This window comes from Corella eumyota, chromosome 2, assembly GCF_963082875.1.
Source record: "Corella eumyota chromosome 2, kaCorEumy4.1, whole genome shotgun sequence".
NCBI classification, from domain to species: domain Eukaryota; kingdom Metazoa; phylum Chordata; class Ascidiacea; order Phlebobranchia; family Corellidae; genus Corella; species Corella eumyota.
In genome coordinates, this window is record NC_137491.1 from 221657 (window position 1) to 244734 (window position 23078).

General features: G+C 36.0%; 5 protein-coding genes across 6 annotated transcripts; 3 read left to right on the forward strand and 2 right to left on the reverse strand.

Moving 5' to 3' along the window:
- The first annotated feature begins 451 nt into the window (after positions 1 to 451).
- On the forward strand, positions 452 to 5764 carry LOC145743724 (diacylglycerol O-acyltransferase 1-like). Of its 2 annotated transcripts, none has more exons than XM_082561758.1 (15): positions 452 to 654; positions 1121 to 1265; positions 1375 to 1503; positions 1885 to 1970; positions 2079 to 2131; positions 2216 to 2318; positions 2492 to 2620; positions 2683 to 2738; positions 3195 to 3329; positions 3654 to 3734; positions 3846 to 3890; positions 3960 to 4072; positions 4299 to 4452; positions 4594 to 4656; positions 5168 to 5764. In XM_082561758.1, the coding sequence occupies exons 1-15, from the start codon at positions 615 to 617 to the stop codon at positions 5318 to 5320; spliced, it is 1485 nt and encodes a 494-aa protein (XP_082417884.1). In that variant the 5' UTR covers positions 452 to 614; the 3' UTR covers positions 5321 to 5764. The 2 variants fall into 2 exon arrangements, with proteins under 2 accessions (XP_082417884.1, XP_082417885.1); XM_082561759.1 differs by having other exon boundaries at positions 638 to 704.
- Positions 5316 to 9108, reverse strand: LOC145743725 (clusterin-associated protein 1-like). Its single transcript, XM_082561760.1, has 8 exons — positions 8831 to 9108; positions 8292 to 8429; positions 7773 to 7891; positions 7538 to 7703; positions 7169 to 7274; positions 6692 to 6861; positions 6277 to 6479; positions 5316 to 6200 (listed from the first exon to the last, which is right to left on the reverse strand). Exons 1-8 carry the CDS (start codon positions 8962 to 8964, stop codon positions 6067 to 6069), a joined length of 1170 nt encoding a protein of 389 aa, XP_082417886.1. The 5' UTR covers positions 8965 to 9108; the 3' UTR covers positions 5316 to 6066.
- Positions 9109 to 9170: 62 nt separating this feature from the next.
- On the reverse strand, positions 9171 to 10841 carry LOC145743723 (anaphase-promoting complex subunit 7-like). The gene has a single exon (XM_082561757.1). It carries the CDS (start codon positions 10819 to 10821, stop codon positions 9172 to 9174), a length of 1650 nt encoding a protein of 549 aa, XP_082417883.1. The 5' UTR covers positions 10822 to 10841; the 3' UTR covers position 9171.
- A 2554-nt stretch (positions 10842 to 13395) lies between these two features.
- Positions 13396 to 14850, forward strand: LOC145744050 (equilibrative nucleobase transporter 1-like). Its single transcript, XM_082562145.1, has one exon. The coding sequence runs from the start codon at positions 13396 to 13398 to the stop codon at positions 14848 to 14850; it is 1455 nt and encodes a 484-aa protein (XP_082418271.1).
- Positions 14851 to 20577: 5727 nt separating this feature from the next.
- On the forward strand, positions 20578 to 21414 carry LOC145744061 (equilibrative nucleobase transporter 1-like). The gene has a single exon (XM_082562156.1). It carries the CDS (start codon positions 20578 to 20580, stop codon positions 21412 to 21414), a length of 837 nt encoding a protein of 278 aa, XP_082418282.1.
- Positions 21415 to 23078: the final 1664 nt, after the last annotated feature.

Genomic DNA, 23078 nt, shown 5'->3' on the forward strand with positions numbered 1-23078 from the left:
ATTATGACGTCATAAGTAACACGCGTTTCTTCTTGTATTGTGACGTAAAAATATTTAATTCATAATTCTCGCGCGGTAAAAAAAAGGAAAAACGCATTGTTGAACCGGTTTATTTATGACATCATAAGAGTTAGCGCGATCGTGTCCAGTTGTCGCAAAGTAGGTCGCCCATTATGTAAACAAACAATTTCACGAGGTTTTTGGTAGTTTTTAGTTCGTTAGTAACTTGTTTTCACTTTTGCACAATCATTTTAGGCAAGTATTGAAGTAGAACGTCTTAATTTGCTAATTAGTTAGCAAAGTAATTAGCAAATTAACAAGCAACTAATATGAGGTCAATATTTTTACGAAAGTTCAAGTTTTAGATAAAGTTTTTAAGATAAAAATTGTAAATTAAACTTTTAAAACTTAAAGTAAAACTTCTATAAAAATATTTTTAAATTATTTCCAGAATTAGTGAAAAGTTTAAAAGTACAAAGTCCAGTCGCAAAAACACAATTTCGTAAAAGAAACTACGCAAGATTGCGTCATTAAGTTGACGTCACATCCGGTTAGTCACGATCCAGCAACCGAGTAGTCACGTGAGTTCAACCACACGTGACGATCAAAATACGATGACGTCACATGACGAAAATGTAAACAATGGTAATCTAGGTGAATCATTAACGTTGTCTGTAGTTAAGTTATTTTAAGTTTTACTAAAGGTATTTAGATTTTAAGTATTTTGTTGTGTTCGTTAAATTGATATTTGTCTGTTGGTTAGTCTTTAAAACATCAGTTTATAAGATTTATATTTTGATATTAATAAGTTGAAATAACTAAAATCTTGGAGGTTCAGATTATAAAATAGAATGTATATAAATAGAAGTACTGTAACTTTACTGTTTGTAATACGAACAAACTAAACATTCTGCTAATAACCTTGTGTGCAGTTGGTGGGAATCAAACTAAAAACCATGGGCACTTAGTTTTAATGACAATAATAATTCTACTTGAAAACTGGCTTTATTAGTACATGCTACCAGTGGGGATCAAACTTAAGAATTTTTTGGCTTAAAATGACTGCAAAAAATGATTACTGAAAACATAAAATAACATTTCTGTTTTTATGACATCACAGATATTAGAATGTCAGGAACAATCTTGCGCAAGAGGAAACCTCGCTCGATCAGCCAGAGTGCGGACACAACAAACCACCACCAGGTGGGGGAAATGGTAAACAATGAAAAGGTCACAAAGGTCATTCCCTTCTATGGAATGAAAACGTGAGAAAAATTTAAACTGTTGCAATGTTGTGACTTGTTGGCTTACCTCTATCTATCAAATGTTGTTGGATAAAAAAAAAGACAAAAATTTTCTGAACTTTATCCTCAGATGCCACAAAGCGAGGACGTCGATGTTTAGCTCCTCTAGTGGATTTGATGACTACCGAGGATTCCTTAACTTGTGCGTCGTTCTTCTTGTTATTTCCAATGCAAGAGTTTTCCTGGAAAATATAATGAAGTTGGTTAAACTAAAAAATACAAATTATTTTGTTATAGTATTTATCCTTGATGTGGAAAGGTCGACTTCACGACCCAAAAAGGGTAACATCAGTTACTCTGACCCAGTCTCGAGTTGCCTGTGTCAGTTTGGGATATTATAGATTATAATTGTCCGATAATTATGCTGCTAATTAATTGCTGGCTCAGCAGGAGTTTATATTGTTTGTAGTGCCTTACTCAAGGGTGCTACAGCATGAGAGCAGTGGGGATTGAACCTAGGACCTCAAGTATTGAAGCCAAGTGTTCTGACCATTACACCATGCCGCCAGTCAATTAATCTAAAAAGATATTCCGTAAAACTTGTTTTTTTTACCTCAAATTAATATACTTCCACTTTCAGATATGGAATATTAGTTGACCCAATAAAGTGGGTGGAAACTGTTGCCCACGACCCGTACAAGTGGCCCAATCTTCTGCTTGTGCTTGGTAAGACACCATCTTGTGGTGACCTTTAATAATGTCTGACTCAATATCCTTTATGGGATGAATCATCTGATTTGTTTATTGAAACAATATTTTTAAACTTTTTTCCAGGTTCAAATATTTTTATTCTTTCTTCTTTCCACATTGAAAGATTCCTTGCAAAGGTAAAACTTGAATTATTATTAAATTTTAAACCCTCAAAATATATCTACATCAGTTTGTAAATTTAAAATTTGTTTTTTACCTAGAGTTTAATTGTTGAACAAACAGCAAAATGGCTTCACATTTTAAACCTTTTTGTTGTCATAACCCTTCCTCCGTTACAAATACTCAATCAGGATCCTAACCCTGGTAAGTGCTGCAAAAACAGTAGAATTAACAAAAATATTGGTAAATTAACCCATTGTTAAAACAAAGCCATTGTTCAACCATTGTCACTTCTAAGTTATTGTAAAAACAACAATTGTGTATTGTTACTAACAATCAACTTACAATAACAATCACTTAACTGCTTTATTATACAGTGGGTTCCGTGTTCTCATGCAGTGTGTATGTAATTGTGTTCCTTAAGTTGTGGTCGTATGCACAAGCTAACAAATGGTACAGAGATGATTATATTAAAACATTGGGAAAGAGGAAAATACATCGAACAAGTAAGGAGGTTGTGGGTTTAGATGTTGAGTTATTATAAATTTAATTGTTCTTTAAATTTTAGTGTCTCTGCCTGAGTCAGAACTCAAGAAATTAATGGGGGAAGATGAGCAAGTCCTGGTGAGTTTAAGATTTATATTAAAACTTTGTAAAAAGTTTAAATAATGTATTTTTGTATTTATCTTTATCCTCGATGTGGGAAAGTCGAATGCACGACCTAAACATAGAGTAACATCAGTTACCCCAACCCAGTCTCGAGTTGTCATTGGCAGTTTGGGATATTATAGATTATAATTGCACGATAATTATGCTACTGATTATATGCTGGCTTAGCACGAGTTCATACCGTTTATAGTGCCTTACTCAAGGGCGCTACAGCATGAGAGCAGTGGGGATTGAACCCACGCCCTCTTGTGTGGTGTAGTAACAGTTTTTACCACTACATCACGCTGCCAGTAAATGTAAATAAATTTCTAAAAATTTGACATATTTTTACAGTTAAGATTTAGTTGGATCCTAATTTAAAATTTATTCAGACAAATATAAATTTAACAACCTTTTACTCGGTGTTCACAGGTCAAATACCCGTACAATCTAAGCTACAAGAACCTTTATTACTTCATGGCTGCCCCAACTTTGTGTTACGAGCCAAACTACCCACGAACCTCCAGCTTCAACAAAGCTTACTTCATAAGAAGGGTTGCGGAGATAGTAAGTGCTTACTTCAGTGTCTTATAATTTCAAGTCAGATGCATTTTTGGTTACTAGGGTTGTTACTATGCAAAGTGCTGGGCCTGCTACTAACTGGTTTGTGGTGGCGCCCTCGAGTATAACGCCAATACTTTAAGTTTTTAGACAAAATTTCGGAAATGGTTTATGCCAAACTTTCTGAATTTAGTATAAGTAACTCCATTTTATACAATTAAATAACATCATCGGGTCAACTTGTATTAACAAATAGAGCTTACAAATTAAATCATATTTATACTTTTAAACTGTCAACCTATTTAATATTTATTTTACCTTTTATTCCAGTTGTTTCTGATCCAACTTGAGTTAGCTTTAGTCCAGCAATGGATTGTCCCTGTGTTAAGGAAATCCATTCAACCAATTCATGTAAATTTAAATCTTATTTGTACAAGTTGTGTTCAATGTTTAATTCTGTGTAAACCTTTTATTTACTTTTTCTCACATATTAAAGTTCTAAAATTTGATTTTAAATTCTAGAACTACCAAGGTTACATTGTCATGGAAAGACTTCTTAAATTATCTGTAAGTATGATGTCATAATTAATCTACAAATACCCAATAATGACATCACTAACAATTATGACATCACAGATCCCCAACCATCTGATCTGGTTGATCTTTTTCTATTGTTTTTTTCATTCTATTTTGAACGCACTTGCCGAGTTGTTGCGATTCGCTGATCGAGAGTTCTACAGAGATTGGTGGTAAGAGTTTCACTGAAGTTTGATCTAGTTTTAAATGTTAATAAAACTGTGATTTACACTTATGATAAGGGGGTATTGATATATACTAGGGCTTAGTGGTTGATATGAATATATATGTATGCCTAGTTTGTAGACCTACAAATAGAATATAACTGCCAGCTAGTAAATTTTAAACTTTACAATATCACAACCTAATACACTTTGTTAATAAAAACACTTTTTCTAGGAACTCGGAGACAATCGATTATTTTTGGAAAGCTTGGAACATTCCAGTTCATAAGTGGTGCGTCCGACACGTTTACAAACCTCTGCTGTCCGTTGGTGTCAGCAAGTTTTATGCTCAAATTGTCGTGTTTCTACTGTCCGCCTTCTTCCATGAGGTAAAATTAAAAAGTTAAGAATGTTCGACCTTATTTACTAATTTATTCTTAAATAATTTTGATAAATGTAACAGTCCTACTGTTAATATATTCTTTATGCAACTATATGCAGGCCTTTAACCAAATATTTTTATGTTCTAGTATTTGGTGGCAATTCCGTTGGGTTTGTTCCGAACTTGGGCTTTCTTTGGAATGGTCATGCAGGTAGTTATGAATACTTTGTTACTTCTTTATTTAAACTTAGATGAAGGGATTAAAGGATTAGGACAAAGTCAAATGTAAAGCTAAAATTAATGTTTAAATGTAAAATGTTGAAGGTTAACACAGTAAAAGTGTTAAAAATAAAGCCCATATAGAATATAGATTGGGAACAACATACATCAATATATAATCGACGGCGTGGTTTAGTAGTAAAAACACTTGCTACACCACACATGAGGTAGTGGGTTCAATCCCCACTGATCTCATGCTGTAGCGCTCTTGAGTAAGACGCTATAAACGATATAAACTCCTGCTGAGCCAACACTTAATCAGCAGTATAATTATCGGGCAATTTTATCTATAATATCCCAAACTGCCACATATATTAAATATTAGTTGAGAGTTGCGACCATATTATGACAATTAAAATGATATTTTAGAGTAGGTCATCAACTAGTAAAGTTGTTAAACTGCGAAGTTTTTTATTTTTCATAATATCTCAATTTTTTTTTAGATTCCACTTGCTATGTTCACAGCAATAATAACAAAAAAATTTTCCGGTCACTATGGCAACATGATCGTGTGGATGTCACTTATACTGGGCCAACCCATCGCTATATTGGCTTACGTTTATCAGTATTATATTAACCAATACGGGGCTAATTAATTAGCTAACGATTAAGCAAAAACAAACCTTAAAAAAAGTGCATAATCATTTACTAAATCTGGATAAAAATATGCAAAAAAAAACGATAAAAAAAAATTACTCCAGTTTCTACTAACTTCAATTTATAAAAAATATGCACAAAAATAAGTTTTTTCTTCTAACTATGTGTTTAGTGGTACAAATACTTAGAAATTTACGCCATAGAATGTTTCTAATTTATATTAGGGTATAGTATGTGAACAAAATATTAATTTATCATTAATAGCAAATCATAAAGAAATTTGTAATATTGTTATTCTACTTTATTTCTTTGTAATTTATCAAGTTTATAAAATACCTAAAATTTCGAAGCAAAATTTCCACTGTTTTCTAATCAAGAGCCGAGTGCAATAACAACTTTAATTATCTGTAATCATTTATCCTCAAATAAAAGTGTTTACTACAGTGTGGTTTATTTTAGAAAAACTAGAATTTAAATATCTACATGCAGCACAGTAATTATGATGTCATTTAACTATGACATCACAGATATTAAACTATAAAATGTTCTTTAAAAAAAATAACAAAAAATTTATAAAATTAAACAAAATAGACGAAACTTTAAAAGTGAAAAGTTCTGACGAGCAATAATTAAAACCCAGTGAAGTTTAAAAACAAATTCAAATTTAATTTGTTTTTTAAATATATTAAAAAGTCGAAAAACCAACATCAACCTTATCATGACATCATTATTTATGACATCACAATCAGAAGTCGTCGTCGTCATCTTCCTCCTCTTGTTCCTCGTCATCCTGGGGAATTCCCCCAATGAGGTCATCACTGATGTCACTCCCCGACAATGACTCGTCACTTTCACCAACGTACATTCCACGTCGAACTCCTGTGATGTCATAATCAAGAATTAATTAAATAAAAATATTATTAAATATTTGGAAACCCTTATTATGACATCATACCCGCATGGGGTCGTGCTGGGTTCTGAGGTCGCGACCCCTCGTGATCTATAAGGTCATCTTCACTGTCTTCTGATTCGCCGATCTGAAGGTCATCATCGTTAAGGAAGTCGTTGCTAAGGATTACCTTCTTCTCTTCCTCTCTCAAACGAGTTTGGATTCGCTTGAGTGAACTCTCACTCTCCGCCATCTTGGCTCTCTCCTGTCTGTGATGTCATAATCAAAACATAAATATGACGAGAACGTAACTTATTAGCTTTGTGGTTAGATCACTTGGCTTCATTACATTAGATTAAGGGTTTGATTCCAACTGTTTCCAGTGTTGTAGGGCCTTAAGTAAGGCGCTATAAACGGTATAAACTCCTGCTATGTTTAATCTAATTTAGATACTGCATTGGTTGTGACATCATAAACAAACCTGTTATGATCCTCCATCTGATGCTCCAAGTACGTCATGTTCCGAAACTTGACCAAATATTGCTCGTACTGGACTTTCAGCTCCTCCTCCAAGTGTTCAAACTCATCCATGAAGGCAGGCCGGACATTCTGGAGTGTGAGAAGTCGCTTTCGGGATCTCTCCAACTCCGTCTAAAAGTTAATGTGTTTTAGAGTGCTTTTCGTATCAAGTTTGAAGAACATTTTAGTTCTATTCAACATTGTGAAACACTTTTTGTATATATCTTTATCCTCAATGTGGGAAAGTCGATTGCGCGACTTAAACATAGAGTAACATCAGTTACTTCGACCCAGTCTCGAGTTGCCTGTGCCAGTTTAGGATATTATAGATTCCAATTGCTTTATATAACCTCTACTAAAAGGGCTACAGCATGAGAGCAGTGGGAATTGAACCCACGACCTCAAGTGGTATAGCAAGTGTTACACAACAAACACCAACCTTTCTTTTTTCGATCTTTGCTTCCAAATTTGCCTCGTCGCCAGCAACATTATCGAGCTGAGTCAGCGTTTTCTTAACACTGCCCTCCACACTTTTAATACTGGCTCTGTGATGTCATAATAAGAATTATTTAACAATTGTTTCACATCTTGATTACTTAGAGTGAAGACTTTTAAAACTTGGTTATATTTAATTTATCAATATTTTAAATACTAAATGTTTTGGTTTAATAATAAATTTAATAAAGTAGTAATTAGCTGGTTTAATAGTTGGTTTAATAAAGTAGTAATTTAATTAGGGTTTTATAACATGGAAGCAATGGGATTCAAACCCCGAACCTCAAAATTAATTGTGTTTACACAAACTCACCTTAACCCCTTCTCTATAATGTTGATATCCAGGGGTTGACCGAGGGCATTCACCCTAGCTTCTCTTAACGAAGGTTCTTGGGACAAAAGGTGGTACAACTGCGCCCCCCGCTGGGTAACTTCTGATGCAAGTTGACGAACCGATTTTAAATCTTGAAGTTTCGTCGCTAAAAAAATTAAATTGTTTTTTAGGTAATAAATTCCTTACATTAAATTATTTAAAATTATTTTTTTACCAATATCAAAAGATGACATATTGTGGTCACCAGCCTCGTTGTCATCTTTTACGTTGGAGGTCGCTTTCACAGCATCGTGGAGTAAGGTCGTGATCTTCAGCATTTCTTTTACTGCATATCTAAAAACAAAAATAAGAAAATGTTAACACATATGTAAAAACCTGTCTTAAGGCGATAAAAGTTGATTTTACAAACTAGAAGACCTTTGTTACCCAGACCCAGTCTTTAAAAGTTTGAAATGTTATAGATTATAATTGCCCGATAAATAAGCTGCTAATTAAGTGCTGGCTCAGCAGGAGTTCATATTGTTTATAGTGCCTTACTCAAGGGCGCTACAGCATAAAAGCAATGGGAAAGGTGATCAAATGCATCTGGGTATATTGTTAACTTGGTGATATTGCCTAACTGTAATTGTGTTAAACATAAACAAGAGCTACAGCAATCGTTAAGACAATATCTGACATCTTAGCTTTACTTTAATCACACTGGTTTAAAAGCAAATAAATCTAAACCTCTCACCCATCAGCCATATAAAGCCTCTTTGTATTAAGTTTAAGATGAGCTTTGGTTGCGATAAACTGAGCGACAGATTTGATCAAAATAACTCGATCTTGCTCTGTGTCCGTGTCGCTCGGAAGTTGCGCTGTCGGGTCATACCTGCCACAAGAGGGAGACATTTTAGAACTTTTATAAGTTTGGGAAATATATGTTCTAATTTTTTATGAAAATAAATTATTTGTTAAAATTAAGGAACATTTTTAGGTACATTTAAAAAAGATATTTATAAGTACTTAAGTTAATATTATTTACTAGTAGATAGCCCGCCTCATGGCCGGCAGACATTTTATTTGTCATAACATGGTCACAACTCTCAACTGATATTTATACACCACAAGTGACAGTTTTATTCATTTTATAGGCCTATAATTTAAAAAATATGTCCTCTAAGCTTTAATGTATACAAATTGTAAAAAAAATTAGTCAAGCAAGTTGGATTTACAAATTTAAAATTGTTATTTGGAAGATAATTAAAAACATAAAAATTTACAAATTTTTACCTTTGCACCAACCAGAGGAGAACTTCAGCTACAAGGTCAAAATTCGGGGTTCTAAAGTTTTCGATCGACACTAAACGAGGATAACCTAACGACCTCAACATTTCCGTGAAATTCCTTAAATCCCGGTACGACATTTTGCTTTAAATTTAACTTAATTATCTATGAAAAAATTTTGTAAATTTAGACGAAAGTATTTAAATAAATGGCAGTTACAACTTTGGGGAAGATTTTAATTAAAAATTGATCACAATATTTGAAATTATGACATCATCAATGCCAACAATTTGTCCAAAAATAAAGAAATTCTGTCGTTTAATTATGACATCATAATCATAACATCATTATCCCCAAGTTCCATCCTGGTTCCAAGCAACATCCATTGATCCTCTCCGATTATTCTCATCCTGCTCTTCAGTCTCCTCCTCTTCTCTAAACTCATCATTCTCCAGCCGATGGATCCTCTCCAGACCTTCCTTGGCCTCGGGACACTTGGGGTTGATAGAGAGCGCGATGTTGAAGTGGTCAAAAGCATCCGAATACTTCGAGGTTTGAAAGTAACACTGTGCCAACAAAACGTGGAGTTTGCTGCTGCCATGGCGACGAATCGCTGATTTCAAAAGGTGGATTGCCTCGGTGTAGTTGCCTTGCTTCTTCGCGATCATGCATCGGATGATAATGGCAGCTTGGTGCGAAGGATCAATTGACAACGCCTTCTCCACTAACTTGATGGCTTGAGCATGGTGTGCAGTATCATCTATCATAGCCCCAGCACATAACACCAAAGTATTTGGTTTAAAACCGATCACGTCGATCACATTTCGAGCCACAGTTAGCGCCTCATTCTGTCGGTTGTCTTGAATATAAGTTTCAACCAACTCAGTGTAACAGTCAAGTCTGTATGGTGCCAGTTTAATTGTCTGTCGGAAATGTGAGATCGCAACTTTCATCTCCCCGAGCATTCGAAGACTTGAACCTTTTAACAACAGAGCTTGGAGATTTGAAGTGTCCAACTCCGAGGCCCTGCTTGCTAAGTAAACTGCCTTTGTGTAATCACCTTTTAGTTTAGCATGATAACCCACGGCAACCCAAGGTTCTGGGTGAAGCTCGGAGACAAGAAAAATTTTATTAGAGAAAGTTTCAAGGTCGCGATTAAGTTCGTCCTTGCATAATAAACAAGCGTAAAGGTCCATCCCTCTTAACATCAAAGGATCTTGTAAGTTGGCAGATTTGAAATGCTGGATTGCATTCAAGGAACCAGACATGTAAGTGGCGTAAGCAAGGTCACATAAAAGGTCAGCATTCCCACTCAAACAAACTCGTTTATTCAAGGCTTCAAATGCCACCACACTTTTGTTATAATCCCTGCTCACAGCAAAACCATGAGCTTTAATATAAGAGGTCAACCAATCAAGGTTACAATTCACATTCATCATACTGATTATCACATTAGGGTGTTCCCCTAGTTTGAGCAGCTGAAGAACGCAATCTAGTGCCAGCGGATTATTTTTTAAAACCTCCTTATAGCAAGTGATCGCAGGACGATCCATTCCCAGCTTTTGGTAGAGTTTCGCTAAACCTATTTTAACTTTCGAGGTCGAGTTTTTTTGCGAGATGCTCTCAAGAATGTGGAGCGCTCCGTCGTCGTTTTTCAACTTCAAACAACATTTGTAGATTTTATATTTGATCGCAACATCAGAGATAATTTCTTTTAAAAAATCTGGAATAATTTGCTTTGGTTTCGACCTTGAAATTGTTTTATAAACTTGTAGCGACTTTCGATACACCGCTTCCGCTCGTTGGAATTCTAGATTCTCAAACAAACAATCAGCGTTGTACACCAATATTTCACATCGGTTTAAATTTGTGAAAAGTTCGTTGCAATTCTTCGACATGGTGGCAACCAAGCGTGACAATAACTCCGTTGAAGCGTGAAGGTCGTCCTTTTTCATTTGTCGAAGTTGCTCCATCACATAATTCATGTTCATCCCCATTTTATTAAATAAAATTTTAACCTAACTTTGAGAAGGTAACAAAAATTAAAACACATTTACTCTATCTAAACTCTTAAATTGCATTTTAATTGGAGCTCCATTAGCAGTGTCCGCCAAGTTTATAACATGCGGAAAGAGCGGAGTTTTTATAACTTTCCCCTAATCTTTTTGTACAAATTTTTTTTGTATATATCTTTATCTCGATGCGGGAAGGTCGAATGCGCAACTTAAACATAGAGCAACATAAGTTACTCCAACCCAGTCTCGAGTTGCCTGTGGCAGTTTGGGATATTATAGATTATAATTGCCAGTTGATTATGCTGCTGATTAAGCGTTGGTTCAGCAGAAGTTCATACCGTTTATAGCGCCTTACTCAAGGGTTATTGGTCTGTTGGTAGTCCAATAACGTATTACTATTGAGACTACTCTTCTACTACCAACAGACCAATAACCAACTACAGACTGACAGAAAACCGACAATTCAACTTGGGTATTCAACTGTCTGTCAATTAATAAACAATAAATTAATGCAAATTTTACTAATTTAAAAATTTCGTTTATTTTTGTGTTATTTAAATTTAAAGAATTTCATGGAGTAAAAGTCGTGACAAATTTACGACAAAATCAAGAACCGTTAATAATAAAATCATTTTTTATTTTATTTATCCTCAACAACAATTAATTCAATAACGTTATTTTAGTTATCTTTATTGAATTTTAGTTTAAATAATGGCAACTGACTTTAACCTTATTAGAGGTAAAAACAACGTTAATATAATTACTAAAATGTTTTTAAAACCATTAAATAGAAAACGGAAAAAAGGAACTTTTAGAATAAAAAAAAGGTAGTCATTATGGTATCATCGGTTAATATACTACTATATTTTTTATAATACAAACATAATACACATTTTATAATACACATTTACAAAAGTTGTAACGTAACGAATACATGTAAAGATCTAGATTTGAAATTTCTAAAAAAGCGTTTCCGCATGAAATAAATGAAGGTCGTGCCGGTTCGATGACATTCGGCGAATGTAAAATGGCGCTGATATTATAAAATCTTTAAGAGAAAGCATTTAGTTTTCTGTTCGCTGATAAACTAAACTTAACTAAGTTTTTATGCTTTATAACAGACCTAGTTAAGTGATAGTAAATTCGATCTTTGGCATTTTTTTGATTAAAATTTCAAATCTATTGTTTATTTGTATTTTAACATATTTAGATTTTTGTTTGATAAATTTAAACCCAAAATTTCCACACGTATTTAATTCTAGCGCAAATTTTACAATAAAAAATAAAACAAACTAGAATTTCTTGATAAATAAAAAATGGTTTAAACTGTTTTTATCATTCTTAAATAATAATTTTAAATATATTAACATGTATATTAAATTATGAAGACAAATTTCTTTTTTTTGTATTTATTTGGGATATTATAGATTATTATTGCCCAGTAATTATGCTGCTGAATAAGTGTTGGCTCAGCAGGAGTTCATACCATTTATAGTGTCTTACTCAAGGGCGCTACAGCATAAGATCAGTGGGGATTAAACCCACGACCTCATGGTGGTGTAGCAAGTGTTCTTACCACTACACCACGCTGCCAAATATAATCCTTTAAACGTTTATTAATCTTTTATCATTCTCAAATAATAATTTTAAATATATATCAAATCTAATAAACACCCGAAACTATATTTAAACAAGAGTTTTAACAAGTTCTTTAAAACAAAAACTTTACTTCAAACCAAACTCAATAATCATATAATTTATTTTGAACTTTATTTAAACCATAATTATAACATTAATCAATAAGAGAACATTTAATATTCAAAAAAAAATTAAAACAAACTAATTACGTTTTTTTGTTGCATATTAATGTTGTTGTACTAGACATCTTTTATTATTTATTTTAATGCCCGAAAAATGTAAATCACAAAACTAAAAGAGACAAAACTAATAATTAATTGGTTGTTTCCTGACCAATGTGGTTATAACATGTTAGTTACAAGCATTTTAACCAACAACTATTTCATTAAAATAAAGCTTAATAAGTTTAGATAAAGGCAATTAGTTGGGTTTAGAAGACAAATAGCAAAAGGGGTGATTTATATATAATATTTAGTAAACGATATATATATAAATTTATAGCTGTACAAAATAAATAAAACTGCCGTTCGTGGGGTGTGGGTAAATTATTGCAGGTTAATATTAGTTAAAAGTTGTGACGATATTACAAAAACTAAATTGCCGACCGTTGGATGGGATCCACTAGTATTTCATTTTTTCCCGTCGCATTGTTGTAATATTAATTGTATATCGTATTTATTATTCACTTTTATCAATGTGCGAAAAACCAAAATTAAAAAAAAAAAAAAAAGACTAAACTTAATAAATAGTTAACTATACATTGTTACTAACAATTCTTTAAATAACAGTTAGTTTAATAAAATAAAGCTCTAAAAAATAAGCAATTAGTTGGCTCAATTTATGGGTTATGTAAACGAATAGACCAAAAATTTCATTTACAATAGGCCAGTTAGTATAATAAAACATAACTCTGTAAATATGGGAACTTTAAAATTTAAATATTTTCAACTTCAGGTCAATTTAGGAATGAAAATCCAGCATATTCTGAGCATTGTCTGGGGGTTGCTGGAAAGTTTAATTTTTGGGGGGATTGCTTTCGGTTGGCCCTCCCTTCAGTTTATCCTCGATCGAACCGGTTACTTCGCCCAACAATGCAACGTGACGTCACTTAATATTACGTCACATAAAGAGGGTAACGTGACGTCATGTGCGCAACGAAGCACGACGTTCACGACAATATTCACAGTGACAATCTCAATCTTCATGCTTTCCTCAATTCCTATTGGTTACATTCTAGACAGGTTCGGCACTTGGGTTTGTAGAACAATATTCATAACTGGCTACGTCATCGGGTTTATATGTCTTGTGACGTCAGACCCGTCTACGTCATATCTCGTTTACCCCGCCATGATCTTATTCGGACTTGGAGGCGTCGCCCTTTTTATGGCAAATTTACAAGTAGGCAACCTCGCGGGCGACGCTCAAGCTTTGATTGTGACGTCACTGATAGGAATGTTTAACTCAGCGGTCTTAACATTCTTCTGTGTTCAGCTTGTGTTCGAGTATGGGTTAAACTACAAATTATTTCTCCAAATAATGGCCGGGTGTTCAAGTTTAATGTTGATCAACACGTTTTTGTTGACCCCGAGAAAACATTTTCCCGCCCTAATTACGCCCGGGTATCAATACGGAGTCTACGAGTGGAGATCACGTGACACAAGTTATGTGACGTCATCAAGCGATGTGACGTCACCTAGTCCACAACTTGACGAAGAGAAGGAGTTGTTAGACAACAATTGGAAGGACAACGACCGAACGTTTAAGAAATGTTTAAAGAGTAAGTTGTACTGGGCTGCTGTATACACTTTGTGTCTGCTCAATCTTCAAGGCGTTTTCTATATTGGAACTTTAGTTAATTGGTTGGATGAAGTAGTTGGAAGAAAAAATTCATTTCAATATTTGAGTGTTTATAATATCCTCACACTGCTTGGTGCGTTTATCTCACCGATAGATGGCGTTCTTATTTCGATCGTCACCAAAATAAATTCAAACAAAACAAAGGAAATAGCGACCTACCGCGGATTATTCGCGTCCGCTTTAATGATCAGTTTATCCTCAATCGCATTCGGAATTGCAGTTTTACTACAAGCCCCTTATTCATCGTTTGTCCTCGTTTTATTTCAGCGATCTTTTCTATTCGGGGGAACTTTTGCATTTATCACAATTTTATTCCCTGTCCAGCATTTTGGGAAACTTACTGGTGTAGCTAACACTTTTGTTGGTCTTGTGAACTTTGCACAATATGGTTTGTTTCAGCTAGTTGTTAAATATGATCCTACTTATACAACAACTAATTTGTTAATTTTAGTTCTAGCGATAACAACGTTAATCAACCCATTTATTCATTACTGGAATCTAAGAAAAATTCAGTAATTTGTTATTTGTTTAATTTTACCAAACTATAACTTGCTCAATTTTAGCTGGTTTTACTGACCGAAAATTAGATTTAGATTAAGAATAAATCAACATTACTTAAATAAACAAACTGTTAATTAAATCAAACTATGTAAGTTTTGAAATTTATAGTTTTTAGCAATTCTTCTGGAAAATAAACTTATAAAACGAATGTTTAAGAGTTAATTATTTGAATTGAGGGCTACATGAACTATTTAAAAGTTAGGGCTACATGAGGGCTACAACTATTTAAAACTTAGGGCTACATGAACTATTTAAAAGTTAAAAATGGCCGAGTTTAAGATATTATTTCATTTTAAATTTATGCTTATTGCTAACATTTAAAATTAAACCTCTGCAATTTTCCATTGCAATTTTTTCCACTATTACTTCACATATTTACCCACAATTACATCATAAATTTCCTATTTATTAGCAAACATTTGACCTTTGCACATATTGGTGCTCACAAACCAGCAGTTAATGTTTAACAAAAAGTTTATTCTTACCACAATATTCGCATTTGAAGCCACAAGAGTTGTGGAAGGTTTAAAAATGGAGAAATTATTCGAAAACTTTTCTGAAACAAGCAAAAAACATTTGGTCGAGGTCGATAAGTTTTATAAAGAGATGCACTTGAGAGATGGCGTCACCGAGTGGCAAGGTCACGTGTTTGGCTCCATTTTTCCCGCCCAAACTGTACAACATTGCCATGACAACTGGGAACCAAGAGATGGTGACGTCATCATTGCAACTTACGTTAAAACAGGTTAGCGTATAAAGTGTAGAAATGACGTCATTAGAGTTTAAGTGACGTAAGCAAATAAAATTACGTAGCAAAAACAAGTGACGTACGAGAATCGAGTGACGTATGAGAGTCGAGTGACGTTCATTAAAATGACGTAATAAATAAAAGCTTCATGTTGTAGGAACACACTGGGTGGCCGAAATAGTTCGACAAATTTTATACGGGAGGGATCAGAAGTTGGACGAGATCAGCAAACTAGTTCCCATGCCACTCATGTACCTGGAAGGTGGACCAGGTAAGCTCAAGGTTTTAATGTTGTTTACTTGGGGGTAGGTGAGGTCAGCAAACTAGTTCCCATGCCACTCATGTACCTGGAAGGTGGACCAGGTAAGTTCAAGGTTTTAATGTTGTTTATTTGGGGGTAGGTGAGGTCAGCAAACTAGTTCCCATGCCACCCATGTACCTGGAAGGTGGACCAGGTAAGTTCAAGGTTTTAATGTTGTTTACTTGGGGGTGGGTAAGACAGCAAACTAGTTCCCATGCCACTCATGTACCTGGAAGGTGGACCAGGTAAGTTCAAGGTTTTAATGTTGTTTACTTGGGGGTAGGTGAGGTCAGCAAACTAGTTCCCATGCCACCCATGTACCTGGAAGGTGGACCAGGTAAGTGCAAGACTTTAATGTTGTTTACTTGGGGGTGGGTAAGATCAGCAAACTAGTTCCCATGCCACTCATGTACCTGGAAGGTGGACCAGGTAAGTTCAAGGTTTTAATGTTGTTTATTTGGGGGTAGGTGAGGTCAGCAAACTAGTTCCCATGCCACCCATGTACCTGGAAGGTGGACCAGGTAAGTTCAAGGTTTTAATGTTGTTTACTTGGGGGTGGGTAAGATCAGCAAACTAGTTCCCATGCCACTCATGTACCTGGAAGGTGGACCAGGTAAGTTCAAGGTTTTAATGTTGTTTACTTGGGAGTAGGTGAGGTCAGCAAACTAGTTCCCATGCCACCCATGTACCTGGAAGGTGGACCAGGTAAGTTCAAGGTTTTAATGTTGTTTATTTGGAGGTAAGTGAGGTCAGCAAACTAGTTCCCATGCCACTCATGTACCTGGAAGGTGGACCAGGTAAGTGCAAGACTTTAATGTTGCTTACTTGGGGGTGGGTAAGATCAGCAAACTAGTTCCCATGCCACTCATGTACCTGGAAGGTGGACCAGGTAAGTTCAAGGTTTTAATGTTGTTTACTTGGGGGTGGGTAAGATCAGCAAACTAGTTCCCATGCCACTCATGTACCTGGAAGGTGGACCAGGTAAGTTCAAGGTTTTAATGTTGTTTACTTGGGGGTAGGTGAGGTCAGCAAACTAGTTCCCATGCCACTCATGTACCTGGAAGGTGGACCAGGTAAGTTCAAGGTTTTAATGTTGTTTACTTGGGGGTAGGTGAGGTCAGCAAACTAGTTCCCATGCCACTCATGTACCTGGAAGGTGGACCAGGTAAGTTCAAGGTTTTAATGTTGTTTACTTGGGGGTAGGTGAGATCAGCAAACTAGTTCCCATGCCACCCATGTACCTGGAAGGTGGACCAGGTAAGTTCAAGGTTTTAATGTTGTTTATTTGGAGGTAAGTGAGGTCAGCAAACTAGTTCCCATGCCACTCATGTACCTGGAAGGTGGACCAGGTAAGTGCAAGACTTTAATGTTGCTTACTTGGGGGTGGGTAAGATCAGCAAACTAGTTCCCATGCCACTCATGTACCTGGAAGGTGGACCAGGTAAGTTCAAGGTTTTAATGTTGTTTATTTGGAGGTAAGTGAGGTCAGCAAACTAGTTCCCATGCCACTCATGTACCTGGAAGGTGGACCAGGTAAGTGCAAGACTTTAATGTTGCTTACTAGGGTGTGGGTAAGATCAGCAAACTAGTTCCCATGCCACTCATGTACCTGGAAGGTGGACCAGGTAAGTTCAAGGTTTTAATGTTGTTTACTTGGGGGTGGGTAAGATCAGCAAACTAGTTCCCATGCCACTCATGTACCTGGAAGGTGGACCAGGTAAGTTCAAGGTTTTAATGTTGTTTACTTGGGGGTGGGTAAGATCAGCAAACTAGTTCCCATGCCACTCATGTACCTGGAAGGTGGACCAGGTAAGTTCAAGGTTTCAATGTTGTTTACTTGGGGATGGGTAAGATCAGCAAACTAGTTCCCATGCCACTCATGTACCTGGAAGGTGGACCAGGTAAGTTCAAGGTTTTAATGTTGTTTACTTGGGGGTAGGTGAGATCAGCAAACTAGTTCCCATGCCACTCATGTACCTGGAAGGTGGACCAGGTAAGTTCAAGGTTTTAATGTTGTTTACTTGGGGGTAGGTGAGATCAGCAAACTAGTTCCCATGCCACTCATGTACCTGGAAGGTGGACCAGGTAAGTTCAAGGTTTTAATGTTGTTTACTTGGGGGTGGGTAAGATCAGCAAACTAGTTCCCATGCCACTCATGTACCTGGAAGGTGGACCAGGTAAGTGCAAGACTTTAATGTTGTTTACTTGGGTCTAGGTGAGATCAGCAAACTAGTCCCCATGCCACTCATGTACCTGGAAGGTGGACCAGGTAAGTGCAAGACTTTAATGTTGCTTACTTGGGGGTAGGTGAGATCAGCAAACTAGTCCCCATGCCACTCATGTACCTGGAAGGTGGACCAGGTAAGTGCAAGACTTTAATGTTGCTTACTTGGGGGTAGGTGAGATCAGCAAACTAGTTCCCATGCCACTCATGTACCTGGAAGGTGGACCAGGTAAGTTCAAGGTTTTAATGTTGTTTACTTGGGGGTGGGTAAGATCAGCAAACTAGTTCCCATGCCACTCATGTACCTGGAAGGTGGACCAGGTAAGTTCAAGACTTTAATGTTGTTTACTTGGGGGTGGGTGAGATCAGCAAACTAGTTCCCATGCCACTCATGTACCTGGAAGGTGGACCAGGTAAGTTCAAGGTTTTAATTTTGTTTACTTGGGGGTAGGTGAGATCAGCAAACTAGTTCCCATGCCACTCATGTACCTGGAAGGTGGACCAGGTAAGTTCAAGACTTTAATGTTGTTTACTTGGGGGTAGGTGAGATCAGCAAACTAGTTCCCATGCCACTCATGTACCTGAAAGGTGGACCAGGTAAGTTCAAGGTTTTAATTTTGTTTACTTGGGGGTAGGTGAGATCAGCAAACTAGTTCCCATGCCACTCATGTACCTGGAAGGTGGACCAGGTAAGTGCAAGACTTTAATGTTGTTTACTTGGGTCTAAGTGAGTACAAAGTGGTGGGCTTAAGAGGACGAGTAATTTAAAGAAATAAAAAATAAAGGAAACCAAATAAGGAGAAGCGGAATCTTAAAAAATAAAACGCGGAAAATTCGTTGACTGTTTATCTGTATTTAAGCTTTTATTATTTTATAAATTAAACTGCATTACCCCAAAAGAGGGTCAGGTATGCTGGGGTTAATAAAAGGTGTGTTATTGTTGGTATTTAGTTTTAGATTAAATGACAGTATCCCCAAAAACAGTCAACTAGATTTCCGCGATTCCGCGTTTCAATTTCCGCCTCTTCCTTTTCTGTGTCTTCATTTCCTTTTTCTGTGTCTTCATTTCCTTTTTTTGTGTCTTCATTTCCTTTTACTGTGTCTTCATTTTTACTTCCTTTTCTGTGTCTTCATTTCCTTTTTCTGTGTCTTCATTTCCTTTTTCTTTGTCTTCCTATCCTTTTTCTGTGTCTTCATTTCCTTTTACTGTGTCTTCATTTTTACTTCCTTTTCTGTGTCTTCATTTCCTTTTTCTGTGTCTTCATTTCCTTTTTCTGTGTCTTCATTTCCTTTTCTGTGTCTTCATTTTTACTTCCTTTTCTGTGTCTTCATTTCCTTTTTCTTTGTCTTCATTTCCTTTTTCTGTGTCTTCATTTCCTTTTTCTGTGTCTTCCTATCCTTTTTCTGTGTCTTCATTTTTACTTCCTTTTCTGTGTCTTCATTTCCTTTTTCTGTGTCTTCATTTTTACTTCCTTTTCTGTGTCTTCATTTCCTTTTTCTGTGTCTTCATTTCCTTTTTCTGTGTCTTCATTTCCTTTTTCTGTGTCTTCATTTTTACTTCCTTTTCTGTGTCTTCATTTCCTTTTTCTGTGTCTTCATTTTTACTTCCTTTTCTGTGTCTTCATTTCCTTTTTCTGTGTCTTCATTTTTACTTCCTTTTCTGTGTCTTCATTTCCTTTTTCTGTGTCTTCATTTCCTTTTTCTGTGTCTTCATTTTTACTTCCTTTTCTGTGTCTTCATTTCCTTTTTCTGTGTCTTCATTTCCTTTTTCTGTGTCTTCATTTTTACTTCCTTTTCTGTGTCTTCATTTCCTTTTTCTGTGTCTTCATTTTTACTTCCTTTTCTGTGTCTTCATTTCCTTTTTCTGTGTCTTCATTTTTACTTCCTTTTCTGTGTCTTCATTTCCTTTTTCTGTGTCTTCATTTCCTTTTTCTGTGTCTTCATTTTTACTTCCTTTTCTGTGTCTTCATTTCCTTTTTCTGTGTCTTCATTTTTACTTCCTTTTCTGTGTCTTCATTTCCTTTTTCTGTGTCTTCATTTTTACTTCCTTTTCTGTGTCTTCATTTCCTTTTTCTGTGTCTTCATTTCCTTTTTCTGTGTCTTCATTTCCTTTTTCTGTGTCTTCATTTCCTTTTTCTGTGTCTTCATTTCCTTTTTCTGTGTCTTCATTTCCTTTTTCTGTGTCTTCATTTTTACTTCCTTTTTTTAAACAATTTTGGAAACCCTGAAACAATTTTGGAAGGCGTCGCCCTTTTTATGGCAAACTTGCAAGTAGGCAACCTCGCGGGCGACGCTCAAGCTTTGATTGTTACGTCACTGATAGGAATGTTTAACTCAGCGGTCTTAACATTCTTCTGCGTTCAGCTTGTGTTCGAGTATGGGTTAAACTACAAATTATTTCTCCAAATAATGGCCGGGTGTTCAAGTTTGATGTTGATCAACACGTTTTTGTTGACCCCGAGAAAACATTTTCCCGCCCTAATTACGCCCGGGTATCAATACGGAGTCTACAAGTGGACATCACGTGACACAAGTTATGTGGCGTCATCAAGCGACGTGACGTCACCTAGTCCACAACTTGACGAAGAGAAGGAGTTGTTAGACAACAATTGGAAGGACAACGACCGAACGTTTAAGAAATGTTTAAAGAGTAAGTTGTACTGGGCTGCTGTATACACTTTGTGTTTGCTCAATCTACAAGGCGTTTTCTTTATTGGAACTTTAGTTAATTGGTTGGATGAAGTAGTTGGAAGAAAAAATTCATTTCAATATTTGAGTGTTTATAATATCCTCACACTGCTTGGTGCGTTTATCTCACCGATAGATGGCGTTCTTATTTCGATCGTCACCAAAATAAATTCAAACAAAACAAAGGAAATAGCGACCTACCGCGGATTATTCGCGTCCGCTTTAATGATCAGTTTATCCTCAATCGCATTCGGAATTGCAGTTTTACTACGAGCCCCTTATTCATCGTTTGTCCTCGTTTTATTTCAGAGATCTTTTCTATTCGGGGGAACTTTTGCATTTATCACAATTTTATTCCCTGTCCAGCATTTCGGGAAACTTACTGGTGTAGCTAACACTTTTGTTGGTCTTGTGAACTTTGCACAATATGGTTTGTTCCAGTTAGTTGTTAAATATGATCCTACTTACACAACAACTAATTTGTTAATTTTAGTTCTAGCGATAACAACGTTAATCAACCCATTTATTCATTACTGGAATCTAAGAAAAATTCAGTAGTTTTTATTTGTTAATAAATTTAATTTTACCAAACTATAACTTGCTCAATTTTAGCTGGTTTTACTGACCGAAAATTAGATTCAAATTAAGAATAAATCAACATTACTTGAATAAACAAAATGTTAATTAAACCAAACTATGTAGGTTTGGGGGACTACATAAACTATTTAAAAAGTTAAAAATGGCAAAGTTTAAGATATTATTTAACTTTAAATTTCTGCCAAAAGCCAACATTTAAAATTAAACCTTTTACTCCCAAAACATTACTTACCACTGTTACGTACCATATTTACTACTATGATGTCACATATTTACCCATAATTACATCATAAATTTCTCATTTATTAGCAAACATTTGACCTTTGCACATATTGGTGCCCACAAATCAGGAGTTAATGTTTAACAAAAGGTTTATTCTTACCACAATATTAACATTTGAAGCCACAAGAGTTGTGGAAGGTTTAAAAATGGAGAAATTATTCGAAAACTTTTCTGAAACAAGCAAAAAACATTTGGTCGAGGTCGATAAGTTTTATAAAGAGATGCACTTGAGAGATGGCGTCACCGAGTGGCGAGGTCACGTGTTTGGCTCCATTTTTCCCGCCCAAACTGTGCAACATTGTCATGACAACTGGGAACCAAGGGATGGTGACGTCATCATTGCAACTTACGTTAAAACAGGTTAGCGTATAAAGTGTATAAACGACGTCATTAGAGTTTAAGTGACGTAAGCAAATAAAATTACGTAACAAAAACAAGTGACGTACGAGAATCGAGTGACGTATGAGAGTCGAGTGACGTTTATTAAAATGACGTAATAGATAAAAGCTTCATGTTGTAGGAACACACTGGGTGGCCGAAATAGTTCGACAAATCTTATACGGGAGGGATCAGAAGTTGGACGAGATCAGCAAACTAGTCCCCATGCCCCTCATGTACCTGGAAGGTGGACCAGGTAAGTTCAAGGTTTTAATGTTGTTTACTTGGGTCTAGGTGAGTACAAAGTGGTTCCCATGCCACTCATGTACCTGGAAGGTGGACCAGGTAAGTTCAAGGTTTTAATGTTGTTTACTTGGGTCTAGGTGAGTACAAAGTGGTTCCCATGCCACTCATGTACCTGGAAGGTGGACCAGGTAAGTTCAAGGTTTTAATGTTGTTTACTTGGGTCTAGGTGAGTACAAAGTGGTTCCCAAGCCACTCATGTACCTGGAAGGTGGACCAGGTGAGTGCAAGGTTTTAATGTTGTTTACTTGGGTCTAGGTGAGTACAAAGTGGTTCCCATGCCACTCATGTACCTGGAAGGTGGACCAGGTAAGTTCAAGGTTTTAATGTTGTTTACTTGGGTCTAGGTGAGTACAAAGTGGTTCCCATGCCACTCATGTACCTGGAAGGTGGACCAGGTGAGTGCAAGACTTTAATGTTGTTTACTTGGGTCTAGGTGAGTACAAAGTAGTTCCCATGCCACTCATGTACCTGGAAGGTGGACCAGGTAAGTGCAAGACTTTAATGTTGTTTACTTGGGGGTAGGTGAGTACAAAGTGGTTCCCATGCCACTCATGTACCTGGAAGGTGGACCAGGTAAGTTCAAGGTTTTAATGTTGTTTACTTGGGTCTAGGTGAGTACAAAGTGGTTCCCATGCCACTCATGTACCTGGAAGGTGGAC